General features: G+C 36.1%; 2 protein-coding genes across 2 annotated transcripts; both read right to left on the bottom strand.

Annotated features, from left to right (window-relative positions):
- LOC134267975 (uncharacterized) lies at nucleotides 1-1,817 on the bottom strand. Its single transcript, XM_062750181.1, has 2 exons — nucleotides 1,447-1,817; nucleotides 1-431 (listed from the first exon to the last, which is right to left on the bottom strand). The coding sequence occupies exons 1-2, from the start codon at nucleotides 1,766-1,768 to the stop codon at nucleotides 1-3; spliced, it is 753 nt and encodes a 250-aa protein (XP_062606165.1). The 5' UTR covers nucleotides 1,769-1,817.
- Nucleotides 1,818-13,647: 11,830 nt separating this feature from the next.
- LOC134267978 (uncharacterized) lies at nucleotides 13,648-21,419 on the bottom strand. The gene is made up of 2 exons (XM_062750184.1): nucleotides 21,185-21,419; nucleotides 13,648-14,078 (listed from the first exon to the last, which is right to left on the bottom strand). Exons 1-2 carry the CDS (start codon nucleotides 21,417-21,419, stop codon nucleotides 13,648-13,650), a joined length of 666 nt encoding a protein of 221 aa, XP_062606168.1.

The raw sequence follows: 21,419 nt of genomic DNA, 5'->3' as shown, positions 1-21,419 counted from the left end.
TTACAAATAAATGATCCATTCACATTGTGGGCTGTACCTATTTCTTATTAGCAGGTGATTGATTTGATAGACGTTTGGTAAAGTATAGTCCATTATTGTTTGATGGCCAAATATTTCACCGAGTCCAACTTCAATGCGACTTGACTGCCATTTGATCCAAAAATTTGAAAATTGTGCACCGCTAAGTCGGGATCCTAGTGACGTCGAGTAGCAGGTACTTCCATAAACAAATCCGTCTCGAAGACATGATTTTGTATTAGACCAACTTCCCAGTAAATTCCAATATCCAGAGCTAGCTGTGGTGTTCCCAGACGCCAGACCAACGTAAGCGTCCTGAGTTGCCTTTATCTGCAATCGAATCGATGTTCTTCTCGTTATAAGAAAGCCTATGTTAATCCAAGGATCACCGTCGAAAGTAATCGTATGAACAGCTGAAAATTATCAGATTAATAATATGTGTTATTTTTTCATCATGAAAGAAAAACTTGCTTTTCATTTTTTTTTTTTTTTTTTTTTTGATTTTCAATATAATTTATCATAATTTAATTTTAACGTACGGAAGCCTACAAGTATCAAGATAAAGAATATTAAGCGCCCTTACTTTGTCGTAACGAGAAAAATGATCCCTTTGAATAGGTGATATTTATTAGAATAGGTGATATCACTTATTTAAATCAAATAGGTAATATCACCAATTCAAATAGGTGATATTTCCTATTCGAATAGGAGATTTCACCTAATTAATTTGAATAGGTTATAATACCTATTTAAATTATCTATGATATAACAACTGCTTCCCATACGATAGTCTTAACTCTCATTTACTTTCCACTTTGTTTTATAATTTAGCGTTCTTGGAGACAATGAATTACAGTTGTACATTTAGTTTAAAGCACCCCAGTAGAACACGCATGTTGTTTTCTCACAAATTATTAGATTTATTACACTTATCCATCATGTATACTAGAGGAAAAATTGTTAAAAATGTCCCACTTTACATTGTAAAAAGAGAAAGGTATGCGAATCTGTTGTTATATAGGGATCAATAACATAAGACATTTTAAAAGTCTTCGACTAAAATACAGGGAAAACTGGGCAGTCCGAATTTACTTGGTTCTAATGAAAATCTAGTCTTGAGGAAGGGAGCATTAATTATTTACTGCTGTAAGAAAGCAAATAGGTGAAATCACCTATTCGAATTGTTGATGTCACAAATTCACTACATGTTATTCAAATTGAATAAGTGATATTTCTTATCCAAAAAAGCACAAATGGATGATATGATCTATTAATCCAAATAGGTGATTTCACCAATTCAAAAAGGTGATATCGCCTATTCAAAGAGGTGTTACATGTATTACCTATTCGAATGGTTGATATCACTAAATGACAATAAATACCAAAAACAGCGCCTCATATAAACTGCATGTACAAACAACTGCTTACCTGTACAGAAGTGTTTCCATCCTTCACTTGGTTCCCACTCAGATGTCAACAGACGATTCTTCACGTGACAAGCACTGTAAATCAAACACGTGTGGTTTTCTTGATGACAAGAAAATGATTTTTCGTTCATCAGCTTTGTCCTGAAAGCTGCATATATGCATTCAGTGCATGCAACATTTGAAAGATGGTAAGAAACCGATTTTTGGGTGAAGATGTCATTCATGGCGTCCATTACCTTCCAAGTCTGTTGTTCAACTGAAGAGTTAACAATTATTCTCCCAGAAAGAAAGAACAAAATAATATGAAATTTCCGAAGTGCCATGAGATTCAATATAACATTGAAAATTCTAACTATGGTAATGTTTGTCCCTAAATATCCAGCCCTTTGTAGAATTGAATAAATTCTTCTAGCGATTATGGACCGGATTGCTCTCATCACCTCTCTCGTCATCTGCTAAATACAAATACAAAATACATTCCTATGCATAGTCATCAACTCATGTATTTTTAAAAGACTTGAGTAGGTGTGGAAAATGTTTTTCCAGTTGTTTTTTTTTATTTTATTCATTTTGTAAAATGGCGAATGTATAAATTATTATTGGTTTACTAACAGCGTGACAGTTTGCTTGATAGGGCGTGTTAAAATTTTGTATGCTGATTATCATTTTTACTCATCGATTGGATGTTTGATTTCAATGGAATCAATTATACTTTGCATATGAAACACAGAACCCAGCAATACTACTGACAATACTGACCAATCGCATCGAATAAACACATGTGAACGGACAAACCAAGTTTTACTTCCTATAATGATGATATTGATAGCTATATAGTACAACAATAGCAGAGTAGTCTTACTAATTCCATTATCTAAATTTTCTTTTACTTATTTAAAAACCCATCCGGTCAAATCGCAACAAATATGATACATTCTTTTTTGAGGAGAGACAACGGGCTTTGACTGACCACGTGTTGCTGCTGACTACAAATGTCGTATTGGTGAACATTCATCAATGTGATTGGCCAGTATTGTTGCATTCCGAGTTTCATATGCAAATTAGTTTTGATTTCATTGATCAAATCGATGAGTAAAATGATAACTGGCACACAAAATTTTAGCACGCCCCACCAAGCAAACTGTCACGCTGTTTAAGCTGTTTGTAAAATGATAATATATATATAGATACACATAGGAGTGATGCATAAAGTAACAGTAATTAATATAGGCTAGTAGATCAAATATAGAAGTTAATTACTTCGAGATCTTGAATAATTGACGAAATGATTTTTAGCCCTCTATTGGGGCGATTTTATAAATGGTCATAATTCTCCTTATGCCTGTGGTTAGGATTTGTTGTTTATGAAAAAAGGAATCTGTGACAAGGTATATTTCGCAAGCCATTTTTATTCTAACCGTTATGCGTCAGACACAGAGACAGAAGCGAACGAGATTTGCATGCATATAAGGCCTCCTTAGCTCTTGATCTATCGACCAACTTAATTTCATTCCGGTAGAATTATGAAGAAATCAACTCCGCTAACTTTCAAAGATTTATCATGGAGAGAAAAATTAGAAATGGAAATATCATCTGTGTAGGGTTTCTTATTAGATGTTTGTATATAAAAAATAGCATTGTTGTATAATATACAATGTTATTGCATCATACGTATTAGGGACGCAGCAGTATCTTTTATTAACTTCTTAATAATCAATTTGTTTTAACAAATTATCAATTTTTATCGCAGAACTTGTATGAAAAGATGACACAACAAATTAAAAGTTTACTTGTGGCAAATTTTTGGCCGCGGTGGAAATAAGTACATTAAATTATAAGTGAGACAACATACAACTGCAAGGGGATGCCAGTTAGCAAGAGCAAGCCCCAAGCACAAAACATATTTACATTTTATGAGATATTAATGACAAATTATATCAACAATCAACGTTAGATCAACATTTCAACATTATCAGCAACTTCATTGTATTATCAACATCAAATTGTCAATATTTCAATGACTTTCAGTTTGTCTTTCATCAACATCAAAATCAACAATTGTATTTACCAATGACAGCATGTTTTCAATTAATTATGAAGGGATGCCAACAGCACCGGGTTGATTTGCATGTGTGTCAGCATCCCCCACAATATGGAATGCTTCATTTCAGTAAGTTTTTATTTCTGGCATTGAACGTGAGTGGATCTTCCGCCACAAGATCGGAAGATCTCGCCAACAAGGGGGGGGGGGGGTCCCTTATACGACCATCAGCACTTAGTACTTCATACTGTACAGTGAAACCCCCACGTTGGCAAGAGCCACTCAGACTGCAAAAAATTCCACCGCGGACCCCAAATCTCATAGAATTTGAACACTTTTTCGGGAATTGTTGCAGGCCATTTTTAAGGTTTTGACAGAATATCTCATTTCCCTCTTTGGATAGATGAACTTCATCTTCTTTGAATAAATATTCATCTTTGTTTTTGAATTCTGGGTGATATATTGCCCCGCCTATATTAATGAAGCAACGCATACCCTGTCTATTTATTCTAGCTCGCGTTGTTTCCATTGCTCTGACATTGTTTGAGTAACGCCACTTAATGCGAGGCAACAACTCAACCATACAAGTTTTGTAGAAGGAAATTTAAGAGCTAAAAATTTGTGCACTTGCTGTACATTTACTAACAACTTCTGAGTTTTTGTTTTTCCAATATCATTTCGTCGCCCGCGTGGTGGTTAGAGCGTCTGCTTTAGTGTCGCAAAGTAAGGATTCAATCCTTACGTCGCTAGTTCGAATTTCACTGTGGGACGTGAAGACCAGTCTTTCGGATGAGACCGTATAAACCTAGGTCCTGTGTCGCAGTAGGTGCTGGCACGAAAAGAATCCCTCCCTGCTCAATGGCCTTGAGTGCCGAGTATAGGACAAAATTTGCAGCTCTCCACCGGCAAGTGGTAGTGTCTCCATATGGTTGAAAATTTCTCGAGAGGGACGTTAAGCAATATACAATCAATCAATCCAATATCATTTCCTCTGCAATGTATAACTATAACGCTAGAGGGGTCCTCAAGTTTGGCTATATGGTTTATCCTTCTCTGCAGTGAGTGTGTTGAGTGTTAAGCCGCCATAACCCTGCCACCAAATTTGTGCATTCAGTTGGAGATTAATACCCATTGGGGAAGTCAAGGAGTGTAGAAAGGCATGACGTATGATGGATGATCCAACTAACCATACCCTTGGAGAATCTGAAAAACCTTGATTGATGTTAGGCTAGTAGTTGAATTAATTTTGATTATTACTACATGGACGAATGTAAGATTTGTAGCAATTGGAAATCCAACGCCCTGCATGTTTTATGTTCTCACTTGATTCTCTTATTAGTGTTGCACATGATGCACCCCTTTTACGAAATGAATGTGTTTTATGATAATCTGGATTAAGGCCAATTGATGTAATTGTCTTATCTAGTACAGATGTCATTTGAAAAAATGTTAAAGGCCTACCACTAAAATGGCAGAAAAGGGAACCAGGAATAGCAGGTCGAATTTCCAGAAATTCCTGGATTCTCCTAACTGGCTTGGACATGAAACACCCTGAGTTGCTAACATTGTCCGAGTACAGCCCTTTGCATATTGATCGGTTTTTGAGGAACGAACAGTAATTTCCAACATGTTTTGAGAAATATTTATGTCAGTAATTGCCCAAAGGGAGTCTGTTGTGTTACCCATTGTTTATGAGAATTCTCCAACCCTTAGTAGAGCGTAAAATGCAAGAGAACATGCTGCAGCAAAAAGACAAGCTTCGTACTTACTATTACAGATTGTTTGCAAGCTCGGGATAATATTATTCGAAATTGGCTTGTGTTGATCAGAAGTGGGCTGTGTTCTCCTAAAACTTTCTAGCAGTTTAGAGACTATGTATGCTTTGGTTAGGTCTACGAAAAACTGGGTTTTACATTTGAAACTTACTGCCGATATGTAATTGCGATCTGTGGAGGATGAGTACCCTTTAACTGACAAATAACCTAAAAACCTGATAATATGCTGCAAGTCTGGTGGCCAGACTTGAGTTACCCCCTGACTGTCACAGAATGTTTCGAATGCTTTGTGTCCTACAGCATAGGCCTGACTTGTGTTAGATGCCAGAGAAGACTTTAAAAGATGATCTACATGTACTTCAATGTCCAAAGTAATTTGAGGAATTCGGATGATCGGACTAACTAATGCCATGTTGTCTATATGGAGTATGATTTTTTTTGTTCTGCAACTGTTTTTTCCAGCATGTTATTGACAAAACTATTGGTACTAGTTCCAAGAATGTTAAATCTGACCTAATTTTCACGTTTTTCCAACCTGGGGGCCATTTAAGAAATGCTCATTCAGTTCAGTTCAGTTCAGTTGTGGATTTCCCTCCTATGTATAAGGAGCACCCGATAAGGTTGTTTCATAAAAGGCATAAAAATTAAAAATAATAAAAGAGATAAAGTGAAGAAAAGACAGTTAGTAAAATCTATTCTATGAGGTGCTGTAAAATAAAGTTAGAGGTGAAAGACCAACTAAAAATAAAACAAGAATTTACATAATATACAGTAGCTTAACTCCTAAAGTAAAATTGTTTCGGCCCTAAAAGTTCTTCAGAGAACATATTTAAAAAGAGCTTAACACCTGTACTTTGACTGTTTCTATTTAAAAATTATTTCAGCTCTAAAAATATTTTCCCCAAATATGGCCCCACAGCCAAGATCTGCGTTTCCTGCACTATCTGTGTACAAGTGTAAGATGGAATCCGAGTCCCACTGGTTTTGTTGAAAGTATGTTGACCCATTGAAATTTTCAAGAAATCTAAGCCAAACTTGAAGGTCTTGTCTAATGGCAGATGTAACACGAATATAGTGGTGTGTTTTTTTTTATCCCAATCATTGCATTTTAAAATCGCCTATTGAATGCCCTACTTCCTCTAATTGCTTTGCTGACAAAATTTAATTTTCCTACCATTGACTGCATTTGTTTTAGTGTGATTTTCTCCCTTTTTATGATGTCTTTGAGCAATGCTTGTAATTCAGCGAGCTTTTCATTGGGGATTTTAATTGTTTGCGATACAGTGTCAATGACCAATCCGAGATAAGTAAGGACAGTACAAGGGCCTTCTGTTTTATCTTTATTAAGAGGGATACCTAATTCTTCGCATAAGTCTTTAAAGGTTGTCATGAATTGAAAACACTGATTCGAGTTGCTGACCCCTATGAAGATGAAATCGTCAAGGTAATGATGTATTGTGTTGACCCCTGTCCTAGCCCTAACTGCCCATTCCAAGAAGGTTGAAAATTTCTCGAAAATGCTACATGAGATTGAACAACCGAACGGGAGGCACTTATCTACAAAGTAGTTACCCTGAAAATAAAACCCTAACAAGTGAAAATCTTCTTTCCTCACCCTAAGCAGAGGAAATGCGCTTTTAATATCCATTTTTCCTAGCCAAACACCCCTTCCCACCCTGCTAATGGTGTCAACTACCTGATCAAATGATGTATAGTGAACCGAAGTGTTTTTAGGGTCAATGTACGAGTTCATCAGGTGGATATGAGAGATGTGTGATCATCCTCCACCCCCTTCTGCTTTGGGGACAATACCTATCGGGGAAATGTGCAAGTTTTCTATGTTGGTAACTGAGCTGTTTGCAAATGATCCAGTGCGTGGAACCTCGTATAACAAAGAAAACCCCTGATGCAATCCCCCAATGCAGCTAAATCTTTACTTGTATATTGTTGAAGCAAGGGCGTTATTTGGTCAAGTTTAATGGGTGAAAAACCTAGGTCCCATAGCCCGGGGGCGTGGTCCCCGCTGGGTAATAGCATTTGTTGAAGAGGGACGAAAGTTGTAGTTTTGTGCACGAGGACTTTGGTTGTTGAAAGGGCGGGCTAAGTAACATTGTTGCATGCCGTGAGGTTTTTACACTTCATGCATAGGTGTGCATATGTGCAACCCTCGAACCCTGTTCAGTACAATAGCCTTGAAAGTTGTAGTTGTAACACTTGTGCTGTGATGCAGGTGAGGGTGTGCTGGCCTGTGTTTGTGAGATATTCGACCCCCAGACATGCACATCAGCCACAATGCAGTGTCGATGTCCTCCCAAGAAGTAAGCTGGAGTCTAAACTGCTCATCGTATTTCATAAAGTTGCCCCCTCTGTCTGCCCCGATTCGGACGTCGTGCATGTATTTGAGTAAGTGTTGGGTTTTGTCTTTGTGAACTGAAAGATAAATGCTGCTAAATATCAGGAATGCGTCTGTCCACTTTTGTAATTTTGATTTGTGATATGTGATTTGAAACGTATTAGTGGGCGTTTCTGAAGATTGAGCTTTTAAATATAGCACGGCTGTTGAGTCACGTTTTGTCCGCCGTCACATTATGTCCACCGTCACGAAATGTCCGCCTCTTTTTCGGTTTTCGGAAAAATGTGGAATGTGGAATGTGGGCATTTCTTGGTGGCGGACATAATATCCCAGATAGCAGAATGTTATTGGACTTTTGTTGGGCCAACAATGCTCCTTATGTTGGGCCACCGTTTGCATTCAACATTGGGCCATCGGTAATTTGCTCATCGGCCCTTAATCAAACCAACTTGTTGGCTTATTGTTGGGCCAATGTAACAGTTAATATTGGGCCACTGTTGGGCCAATGTATTATTTCAATATTGGGCAAACGTCATTTTTGTACAATTGGGCCAATGTAAGCAATAAATGTTGGGCCAACGGTAATTTGCTCATCGGCCCTTAATCAAACCAACTTGTTGGCTTATTGTTGGGCCAATGTAACAGTTAATATTGGGCCACTGTTGGGCCAATGTATTTTTTCAATGTTGGGCAAAAGTCATTTTTGTACAGTTGGGCCATTGTAAGCAATTAATGTTGGGCCAACGGTAATTTGCTCATCGGCCCTTAATCAGACCAACTTGTTGGCTATTTGTAGGGCCAATGTAACAGTTAATATTAGGCCACTGTTGGGTCAATGTATTATTTCAATATTGTGCAAACGTCATTTTTGTACAATTGGGCCATTGTAAGCAATTAATGTTGGGCCAACGGTAATTTGCTCATCGGCCCTTAATCAGACCAACTTGTTTACTTATTGTTGTACCAACGAACGGATATTATTGAGCTATTGTTGGGCCACTTATTCTTTCAATATTAGGAAAACATCATTTTTGGGCCAACGTTGGTTTGTAACTTATTGGCTCTCCATCATGACAACTCATTTGCTCTTCACTGCTGGCTATTTGTCCTCAAAATTGACAAACAAATATATACAATAAGGTTGTACTAGTTTTGTAGTACAGTTTAATGGTAAAAGTCCTTTAATACTATCTATATATGTTATATATGCTTGATTAATAGTTTAATACATATTCTAAATATCTCATAGAATTGCCATCAACAAGTATTGCATTGTAAGTACGTGTAGCTCTACATTAATTAAAAAAACTGAGGAAAAAGAAATCAAAATATAAAATTAAATTATAACATACTATAATTTTATTGCTCAGTGCATGAAGAAAACATTAATAAAGAACTAAAAGTTGGTGCTCACTTCAAGCGATACATGTAGGGTTACATGACTGTATAATCCCTCTCTGCTGTAAATTTATGCACAAGTTAAGTAAATTACAGGTATCAATAAGCACGTCTAACAAATAATCAAAACCCCCCTGTTCTTAAAATAATACTAAAATGAATCCCGTCATTTTGATTACTTACACAAAAATGTTTCTGGCATCTGCATTGTGTTTGTAACCAACAAACAGACACAGAAAAGGGTAGAACTACAGGTATGTCATAATATATAACAGAAAAAAGTTAGGTACTGCCACTTTCCATCTGATCCCTCTCCTAAGTCTCTTCTTCTCTCTCCTGAGTCTCCTCCTCCCCTTCTTTTCTTCTCTGTCTGTTTCTTCCTCCCCCATCCCTGTCCATGGCATACCTTAGCTATTCTTTGATTGTGTTCTCAATGTCTTTTTAGAATCTCCAGTAGCACTAAAATTGTAGTGTTTGGTACTTAATACATTTGTTACTTTTTCAGTAAAGAGTAAACATACGATTAAATTTACAAGTATATCACTATATATATGTTTAAGCTGTCAATTAAGGAATAACCGTCTTTTTTATTTCATGGTGTGATGAAGTGATTAGCTTGCGTGAAGAAGGCATTTATGCATAACATTTTTACGCTTGATCATCATCATCACAACGATTTTGATTCAATGTTGCCCCATATAAAATACAAGTATTGAAAATTTGTCGTTACACTGAACAAATTTTAAATGAAAGAACCCAATTTATGTTTAGTATTGAATTAATTTTGTTTTAACTTTAACAAATTCAACATTTTCAAAATGTTTGATCATGTACTCGACGTTAAGTGTATATAAGTAAATTAAGTGGTAGACTTCTGAAATGCATTCTTCTAGACACAAATTTCAATCTAAATAAGGGGCAAATTATTTATTGTTTTATCTGTATCAAAACACGTTTGTTATTTTATACTTTCATTTATTTTTCTTGCATAGAAACAAAAAAATTAATCACTGATAATTTATTTTGTTTTGATAAATTATAAGAATTTTAAATTTATTTTAGCTAGCTTGAATTTTCAAGTAGGATTGGTTGTAGATTTATTTCTAATTGTAGAGACGATCAGATTTGTTAATATACAGATTTGTAACAATTAAATGTTTATACACATTTGCCCAATTTTGGTCCAATATATCGGGCAAACATTGGGTATAGGAGTAAAATGACACTGGGCCAACGTCATTTGCCAACATCGGCCCAATGTTCTTGTTGACGTTTCCCCAACAATGTCACATTCATTTGGCCAATGTTGGCGCAACGTTGGGCCAATATCTGTAGAAATAACACTCTACATTGGGCCAACGTTGACCCAACATACCGGGCTAACATTGGGCCGATGAGCAAACTTATATTGGGTGAATGTCATTTGCCAACATTGGCCCGATGTAACCAATTACATGGGCCCAACGTTGGCCCAATGTTAGCATGCTACCTGGGGTACAGTGTTGACCCAACAGCACCTGGCCTCTGCACTTCCCCGTGTCAGATTTGTACAACATATCGTTTAAAAACTAAACGTTAATTCAGCTGTGCCGAGGCAAACATATATAAATACTTACAAAGTGGATGCAGATATGCAAGGTATCAGTCTCATTACGCTCGCTCGTGTCAGATTAAAAATGGCGCGGATATTACAAGTAGCCCGGTTGTTGTCTACCCATGATGCTCAGTCAGATTCATGGTATATTGGGCCAACGTAGGGCCGATGCCAATCCCCAAACAAACATTTTCTCTCATGATAATAGTTTTATTATATCATGCCAACAGTTAGCCCAACATTAGCGCACCATTATATATAACCAGCTATCAATATTCCATGTTGGGCCATCGTTGGCCCAATCAAGGTAACCCAACATAGATAATAGAACCATTATGTAAGAGTGGGCTAACGATGTTCTGCTATCTGGGAATTATTACAAATAAATAAGCATAAACACAATTCAAAAAATAGAATTAAACATTCTTTGGTGCTGTGATCACTTAAGTGCAAAGTAAAAATGTTGAATATATATCTAAACAAAAGCAGGCATCCAATGATAAGCATGGACAAAGAAAGTCCTCTTAATTATTTCAGAATGTGCGAACGTTGTCCCAACGTAAAGCCCAGCAGCTAATTATAATATTAACACTATCAATTAGCTGGCAGTATAATAATTGGACCAACGTTGGCCCAATATAAAAATCCCATCTTTAAAACACCTAAACAAAATAACACTTGTGTGTATTACAAACAAAGTGCCAACATTGGGCCAACATAATACTACCAACTTGATGAGACATTTTCTTTAAGGGTGTATTAGAAACATCGGGCCAACGTTGGTCCAACATACTATTTCAACTTGATAAGACACTTTCTTTAAGAGTGTATTACAAACATTGGGCCAACGTTGGGCCAACATAGAACTACCAACTTGATAGGACACGTTCTTTAAGGGTGTATTACAAACAATGGGCCAACGATGGGCCAACATAATACTACCAACTTAATAAAACATTTTATTTAAGGGTGTATTAGAAACATCGGGCCAACGTTGGGGAAACATTCTACTTCCAACTTGATAAGGCAATTTCTTTAAGGATGTATTACAAACATTGTGCCAACGTTGGGCCAACATAATACTACAAACTTGAGAAGACACATTCTTTAAGGGTGTATTATAAACATCGGGCCAACGTTGGGCCAACATACTACTACCAACTTGTAAATACACTTTCTTTTAGGGTGTATTACAAACATTGGTCCAACGTTGGGCCAACACCAGGATCCTTCCTTCCTTGGAAACTAAAGTGAATGGAAGTTGCTTACGTTGGACCAAAGTTGGGCCAACATAGGAATTCCGTCATGGTCGACAAGGTTGACTTGGTAACATTGGTCCAACTTTGGCCCAACGTTGTTCCCCCAACACCAACCATACAACCTTTAACAAATGTTGGCCCAACATAGTCATACTATCTGGGATTACGATTTGTCAGGAAGAAAGACGGACATTTTGTGGCGGCGGACATAGTGTGACGATTTTTTTGAAAAAGAGGCGGACATTTCGTGACGGCGGACATAACGTGACGATTTTTCCGAAAAAGTGGCGGACATTTTGTGACGGCGGACATAACGTGACTGCGGACAAAACGTGATTCAACAACGGCCAAGTCTACGTATTGACTTTCTTCTATTTTAGTACGAGTAGTCGCATTGACATTAAACCCTAACTTAAATGATGTGTTGTCTACGGCATTGGGGTCATAAGATCACTATTATCATTATTGCTATAAATTTCAAATCCCACACAAGTATTTGTACCTGTCGTATCTTGATTGGGCTGCTCTGTGATCCTGTTTGCGTCCGTTTGGGGCACCGATGCTGGTGATGACGTCACTACATCTATAGGAGTATGGCTGTGTGTGGCGACTGTGACAGTGGATTGCGCCGGTGCCGATGATGTGGCTGTGGCTGGCGCTGGCCTGGAATATGGACTATTTGACTTTCGATATTTCCGTAGTGGCATGTTCACGGCGGGGATTCTAAGTCATGGTATGGGATCAGAACACACAACAATGAAGGACAAATGCCCCGCTTCAATGTAAGAAGTGGATATTTTTGCACTTTTAAAGAATGATTTTCAATTCAGTCTAACAACTGCCAAGAAAGACCGTCTTGATTTTTAGGCCAAAAGATCAAAGGACAAAGTCATAAATGCATATATCCTGTTTGTCCTTGAAACTTTCACATCTTTTGAGTGATATCGAAAAACTTTTGAAATGAAATTTTGTACCTTGACTCCCTATTACCCAACCCGTCCCTCGTAAAGTGCCCTCCAGACCCACCATCCCCACTCCTTAGATCCGCACATGCTCATCTTTTTTCAGAAGCCTGGGGCACAGGTTCTCTGTATATGCTGTGAAATTCATTGAGGAAAATATTTTAAAATGTTTAATCTTGTAAATGAAAGTCACTATGGTTTTTTTTGAGAAATAAATTCCGCAGATATTGATTTATAATTAAATGTTTAACTTGCTAAGATATATATGGGCATATTTTTTTAGGTAAACATACAGTAAAACTCGGTTATAGCGAAGTCCTAGGGACCTGTGAATTTAATTCGTTATATCCGAAATTCATTATAACCGTATAACAAATCCTTAAAACTATATAAAGCGAATTCGCAATATGCATGTTTTCCTTTAAGTATTACTACCAAATATGTTAGAAAAGCAGATATTACAAAACATACCTTCGATAAATAAGGTTTTGTGAATTGAATAATATATACAATTCCATGAACAAAAATAAGTCAGTTCAATTTATCAAATTTTGAGATCTTTGAAAGTTCGTTATAAAAGATGTAAATTTCATTATATTTAACTTCAACGGGACCCAAAATATATCCGTAAATTCGTTATATCAGAGTTCGTTATAACCGTAAAATTTTACAAGGATTTGTTAAGAATTTTGCAGGGGACCCAGAAAAACTTCGCTATATCCGTGAATCCGCTATATCCATTTTCGTACTAAACGAGTTTTACTGTATTGAAAAAAATATTATATTGAGTGTCACTCTCAACGAAAAAAAGATAGTTTTGTCACAAATAAATGATCCATTCACATTGCGAGCTGTAAGCATTTCTTAGTAACAGGTGATTGATTTGATAAACGTTTGCAAAAGTATAGTCGAATATTGATTGATGGCCAAATGTATCACCGAGTCCAACTTCAATGCGACTTGACTGCCAGTTGATCCAAAATTTTGTGAATTGTGCACCGCTAAGATGGGATCCTATTGACGTCGAGTAGCAGGTACTTCCATAAACAAATCCGTCTCGAAGACATGATTTTGTATTGGACCATCCTCCCAGTACAATCCAATATCCAGAGCTAGCCGTGGTGTTCCCAGACGCCAGACCAACGTAAGCGTCCTGGGTCGCCTTTATCTGTAATCGAATCGATGTTCTTCTTGTTATAAGAGTGCCTATGTTAATCCAAGGATCACCGTCGAAAGTAATCGTATGAACAGCTGAAAATATCAGAATAATAATAATATGTGTCAATTTTCTCATCATGAAAGTAAAATTTGTTTTTCTTCTTCTTTTTTTTTCTTTTTTCTTTTTTTTTTTGCCTTTCAATATAATTTATCCACAGGGTGTAGTAACATGCTAAATTTGAATTTTGAATATATAACCATTACGTAAATTCAAATTTAGCATGTTAATTGCCCCTGTGCATTTATTATAATTTAATTTTAATGAACGGAAGCCTACAAGAATCAAGAGGAAAAATATTACGCGCCCCTACTTTGTTGTAATTACGTACAAAGTAGGAGCGAGTAATATTTTTCTGTTTGTTAATTTTTTTTACCAGATTTTGATATTACAAAAAAGATTTCGTTTTTAAGAGAAAAGTATCTAGTTTAAACGAGATGATTATCTCGTAATTATGCGAAAAGATTTCATAATCATGACAATTCTTCTTGTTATTACAAGAAAAATATCTCGTAATAACATATCGAGATTATTTTGTCGTAAATATGAGGTATTTAAGCTAACAACAATGACAAAAAATCTTATGCACGAGAAAATTTTAATAATCTTTTTAAATAGGTGATTTCATTTATTCGAATTGGTGATCATGATATCACCTATTTAAATCATACAGGCAATATCACCTAATCGAATAGGAGATTTCACCCAATTATTTTGAATAGGTGTTATCACCTATTCAAATTATCTATGAAATAACAACTGCTTCCAATACGGTAGTCTTGAATCTCATTTACTTTCCATTTCGTTTCATAGCTTAGCATTTTTGGAGACAGTGAATTACAGCTTTGTACTTAGTTTTAAGCACCCCAGTAGAACATGTTTATTTATATTTATTACACTTATCCATCATATATACTGGAGGAAAAATCGTTAAAACGCATTATAACTATTCCATAGAGATGATGCCCCACTTTACATTGTAAAAAGATTAAGGTATGCGACTCTGTTATACATTTATGATTTAAATTTTTTTATGACTTTAAAGGGATCGATAACATAAGGCATTTAAAAAGTCTTGGACTAAAATACAGGGGAAAACTGGACAGTCCGAATTTGCTTGGTTTTAATGGAAATCTAGATGGTCTTGAGGAAGGGAGCATTCATTATTTACTGTTGTAAGAATACAGATAGGTGATATCGCCTATTCGATTGTTGATGTCTCTAATTCAAATTGAATACCGGTGTGTGATATCACCTATACATAAAACACGAATAGGTGATATCACCTATTCGAAAAAGTGATATCTCCTACTCGAAAAAGTAATATCAACTATTCGAATAAGTGATATCGCCTATTCAATTTGAATGAGTGACATTACCTATTCAAATACGTTTTATTACCTATTAAAATATGTGACATTTCCTTTTCGAATTGGTGATATCACTAAATGACAATAAATACCGAAAACAGCGCCTCATACAAACTGCATGTACAAACAACTACTTACTTGTACAGAAATGTTTCCATCCTTCTCTTGGTTCCCACTCAGATGTCAACAGACGAGTCTTGACGTGACAAGCACTGCAAATCAAACACGTCTGGTTTTCTTGATGACAAGAAAATGATTTTTCGTTCATTAACTTTGTCTTTATTGTGCATTCTGTGCATGCAACATTTGAAAGATGGTAAGAAACCGATTTTTGGGTGAATATGTCATTCATCGCGTCCATTACTTTCCATGTCTCTCGCTCAGCTGAAGAATTATTAACATTTATACTCCCATAAAGAAAGAACAAAATAATATGAAATTTCCAAAGTGCCATGAGATTCAATATAACAATGAAGATTCTAACTATGGTAATGTATGTCCCTAAGTCCCCAGTCCTTTGTAGAAATTAATCAATTCTTCTAGCAATTATAGACTGCTCTTATCACCTCTCTCATCACCTGCTAAATACCAAATAAATTCCTATGCATAGTCAACAACCTATGTATTTTTAAAAGACCAGAGTAGGTGTGGTAAAATTTTTTTTTTATTGTTTTCTAATTTAATTTATTTATTTTTGTAAAATGGCGAACGTATAAATTACATATAGATGCATATAGGAGTGATGCATAAAGTAATTCTTATTGGCTAGTAGATTAAATATAGAAGTTAATAGCTTCGATATCTTGAATAATTGATGAAATTATATTTATTCATTTAGGTATGATATTTAGCCCTCTAGAGTGGCGATTTTATAAATGGTCATAATTCTCGGTATGCCTTTAGTTTGGATTTTTATCTATTAAAAAGGGAATCTGTGAAAATGTATACTGCAAACCAATTTATTCTAAAAACCAGATATCCCGAAAGAGATATTGCCTTATTTTATACAGAGTCTTAGCTGTGTAGATATTTCATAAAGACTTTTGCCTTTAGATTTAAGAGAAATATCAAACAGATATATATGTATTTTCTTAGAGGGATGCATCTTCAAGATAGATAGATATATTTTAACGTCTAAGATGTATCATTCATGCTGATATAACCAATTAGATATTTTAAAAAGTAATTCCTGGACTAAATCCGTTGTTTAGCTTACAAGGCGAAGAAAGAATTTTGGCGGGTAATAAAGAAGCGGCTCTGTGGGACCGTAATACAACGAAAAATAGAATGGTGCCATACGTATTCCTTAATGTCTTTCAATATATAGTCCAAGAACTGGTAAAACCAGGTTTCCGAATGTATTATAGACGAAGGTAAATAACAATCAATATGAATTTCAACAATAGCTTATTATCAAGTCTAAACCGAGTTGGATGTAGTTGGTAGAGCGTCGAAGGGCCTCCAAACTTAAGAAGGTATAATGGACATAGATTTTTGTTATAGATAGAGAGAAAACAATTGAATAATTGAATTATGACACTAGCTGGATTCATTGATGGAGAAGTGTGTTTCTTTGCAACTCTAAGACATTGTTTTCGGTTGGAGAAAAGCTGAGCTTTGCATGCATCGTGGAAATTTGTAGATTTTGACTTTTTAGTAGGAACCTGGCACTTTTTAGCGTAAAGTCCATGTAACGACGAAAAGTGACCCCCGTAGAATATTGACCAGGGTCATTTTTCGACCGTAGAAAAGTGACCCAGGGTCAATATTCTACGACAAGTAGGGTCATTTTTCGACCGTAGAAAAAACGTTGAAAAATGAACCCCATAAAAATTTTACCCTCTACTTTTTTTTTTATACAATAAGACCTTATATCTGTGTTTTCTGATATTTTTATGCTTCGTTTACGGCGGTATATAGTTTTGTCGTGTCTGTCCGTCTGTCTAGCTGTCTGTTTGTCCACACAAACTTTAACCTAGCCCATAACTATTGATTTAGTGGAACTATGACTTTCATATTTCACATATGTATTTCTTGTGACAAGACCTTTCTTTCGATACCACCAAATTTGACCTTTTGACCTTGACCTTGGAGTTTGACCCACTTTCACACAAAAATTCCAAACTTTTACTTTGGTCGTATCTTTTGAACAGTAGAAACCAGGACATTTATACTTCATATAAATATTTTTTGTGGAAAGACATTTCATTTGATACCAACGACCTTGACCTTGGAGATTTCCGAACTTACGAAAAAACTTTAACCCTGGCCATAAATTTTGAACGGTAAGGGCTAGGGTTTTCATACTTCAAATATGTAATCTTTGTGAGAAGACCTTTCTTGGATATCAACAACTTTGACCCTTTGACCTTGACCTTGGAGTTTGACCTGCATTTTACAAACTTTAACCTTGGCCATAACTTTTGAACAGTAGGGGCTAGAGCTTTCATGTTTCACATATGTAATTCATGTGACAAGACCTTTCAGTGGATATCAAGAACCTTGACCCTTTGACCTTGGAGTTTGACCTACTTTTTACAAACTTTAACCTTGGTCATAACATTTGAATGGTAAGGGCCAGCGCTTTCATACCTCCCATGTGTAATCTTTGAGACAAGGCCTTTCTTTAGAAACCAACAACCTTGACCCTTTGACCTTGACCCCAGAGTTTGTGCTACCTTAAAAAATGTTAACCTTGGTCATAACCCTTGAACAGGTGGTGCTAGGGTTTTATATTAAACATTTGTATTTCTCGTGAAAAGGCCTTACTTTAGGTACCAACATATTTGATCTGCATTTGAGAAAGCTTAACCTTCGCTATGTTACCATACGGGGCATCAGTGTTTCACAAACACATCTTGTTTTTATAAGAACACATCAGCAGAGCTAAAATTTCGTTAGAGACTTCTTGTATGTATCATGTTTCAGTAGATTTTATGAATTTATGTATATTTCAAACGTAAACTATTTAAAGCGAAGTAAATTCTGACTTAGAAAATGAGAAATGAAATATTAAAACTGCAACTCTTCTAATCATAGATTCAAATTAATGGTCCAAAATCTATTTACCAAAACGACTAACAACCATGACAAAATCGACATATCTCTTCCCAAAAGAAAAGGCAAAAGGTTACATTTCAACAATCAATGAAAAAATTCGAGAGGACTGAATGCCTCATCACCATAATTATTGATAGCCGCTTTTACTAAAAGTGGGGGATATTAATTATACCCCCCGCAAACGAAGTTTGGGGGGGGGGTATATAGGAATCACCTTGTCCGTCTGTCCATCTGTCTGTCTGTCCGACTGTCCGTCTGTCCGTCTGTCTGTGCAAACGTGTCCGGTCCATATCTTTCTTACGGAGGGACATTAGAATCTACTACTCCACACAAAGATTGCCCATGACCTAAGGGTGTGTCATGACCTTAACCCAAGGTCATTTGGGGAAGTTCAAGGTCACTGAAAGAAAAAGTTCATAATTCGTGTCCGGTCTACATCTTTTTTATGGATAAACTTGGTAGGTTCTCATTTCATGCCAAGATTGCCCATGTCCAAAGGGTGTCAGGACCTGACCCAAGGTCATTTGGGGAAGTTCAAGGTCACTGAAGAAAAAGTTCATAATTCGTGTCCGGTCTACATCTTTTTTATGGATAAACTTGGTAGGTTCTCATTTCATGCAAAGATTGCCCATGACCCAGGGGTGTGTCATGACCTTGACCCAAGGTCATTTTGGAAAGTTCAAGGTCACTGGAAGAAAAAGTTCATAATTCGTGTCCGGTCCATATCTTTCTTATGGATAAACTTGGTAGGTTCTCATTTCACCCAAAGATTACCCATGACCTAAGGGTGTGTTATGACCTTGACTCAAGGTCATTTGGAGAAGTTCAAGGTCACTGGAAGTAAAATTCATAATTTGTTTCCGGTCCATATCTTTCTTATGGATAAACTTGGTAGGTTCTCATTCTACACAAAGATTGCCCATGACCCAAGGGTTTGTCATGACCTTGATTCAAGGTCATTTGGGGAAGTTCAAGGTCACTGGAAGAAAAAGTTCATAATTCATGTCCGGTCCATATCTTTCTTATTGATAAACTTGGTAGGTTCCCATTTCACACAAAGATTGCCCATGACCCAAGGGTGTGTCATGACCTTGACCCAAGGTCATTTGGGGAACTTCAAGGTCACTGGAAGAAAAATTTCATAATTCATGTGTGATGCATATCTTTATTATGGAAAAACTTACTTCTGAAAAACCCAGCGGGGGTATTTTGTCCCGTTTGGACAGTTCTAGTTTCGGTCTGTCTGTCTGTCCGTCTTTCTGTAACACTTTTGTTTCCGCAGGATATCTCGAGAAGCATTTGAGCTTTTACAATGAAATTTTAGGGTTAGGGTCAGGGTATGGTTTAGAAAGACCGCATTGATTTTGAAGTCAACAGGTCAAAGGTCAAGATCATAAATGCATACATTCCGTTTGTGCTTGAAACTTTCACTTCTTCTGAGTGATATAGAGAAGCTTTTGCAATAAAATTTTCTACCTTAACTCCCTATTACTTAACCCGTCCCTCTTAAAGTGCCCTCTAGACCATCATGATCATCCACACTACCTCTAGATCCGCGCATGCTCATCTTTTTTTCAAAAGCCTGGGGCACAGGTTCTCTGTGTATGCTGTGAAATTCTATGGGGAAAATTGTTTAAAATATTAAAATCTTGTAAACGAAAGGTACTATGGATTTTGTTTTTCAAATTTGAGAAATAAATTCCTCTGATATTGATTTATAATTACATGTATAACTTGCTAAATTTAGATATATACATATATATAGACAAATGCTTTTAGGTACTAAACATGTTGAAAAAAATAATATTATAATGATTGTCACTTTCAACGAAAAAAAGATGGTTTTGTCACAAATAAATGATCCATTCACATTGCGAACTGAATGCATTTCTTAGTAACAAGTGATTGATTTGATATACGTTTGGAAAAGTATAGTCCATTATTGTTTGATGACCAAATGTTTCACCGATTCCAACTTCAATGCGACTTGATTGCCACTTGATCCAAAATTTTGTGAATTGTGCACCGCTAAGATGGGACCCTAATGACGTCGAGTAACACGTACTTCCGGTAAGAAATCCGTCTCGAAGACAGGATTGTGTATTGTACCAACCTCCCAGTACAATCCAATATCCAGAACTAGCCGTGGTGCTCCCAGACGCCAGTCCAATGTAAACGTCCCGAGCCGCCTTTATCTGTAATCGAATCGATGCTCTTCTCGCTAAAAGAGTGCCAATGTCAATCCATGGATCACCGTTAAAAGTTATCATATGAACAGCTGAAATATTAAATTATTGAAATAAATATAATATGTCAATTTTCTCATCATGGAAGTTTTTGTTTGCCTTTTTAACTTAAATTTAAATATAGTTTACCATAATATTATTTTAAAGCCAACAAATGTTCTAGTATGTTTTCGTACTTGTTCAATGAACTGTTCTACTTTTTTCTCATTTTTGTACAACTAGTATTTTTGATTGAAAATATTCTTACAAAATATGATTATTATTTTTGTAAAACATTCATTCAATCGTGTAAAATAATTCTATATAGATCAAGCACAATAAGGATTTGATGTTGGGGACTCTTAGACGACGATTGATCGTACATAAAATTCTCAAAAACATTAATAATCCATGAATTTACACGTAATTAAGGAAAAGGTCGACAAAAATGTTCAAAATGTAATAATAATTTCAACAACTGTTTACCTGTACAGAAGTGTTTCCATCCTTCACTTGGTTCCCACTCAGATGTCAACAGACGAGTCTTGACGTGACAAGTACTGTAAATCAAACACGTCTGGTTTTCTTGATGACAAGAAAATGATTTTTCGTTCATCAGCTTTGTCCTTAAAGCGCACTCAGTGCATGCAACATTTGAAAGGTGGTAAGAAACCGATTTTTGGGTGAATATGTCATTCATGGCGTCCATTAATTTCCACAT

The sequence above is a fragment of the Saccostrea cucullata genome, unplaced genomic scaffold (genome assembly GCF_032062105.1).
Source record: "Saccostrea cucullata isolate Sc308-1 unplaced genomic scaffold, CSIRO_AGI_Scuc_v1 ctg1325, whole genome shotgun sequence".
Lineage (NCBI taxonomy): Eukaryota > Metazoa > Mollusca > Bivalvia > Ostreida > Ostreidae > Saccostrea > Saccostrea cuccullata.
This window is presented reverse-complemented; position numbering and strand designations above follow the sequence as displayed.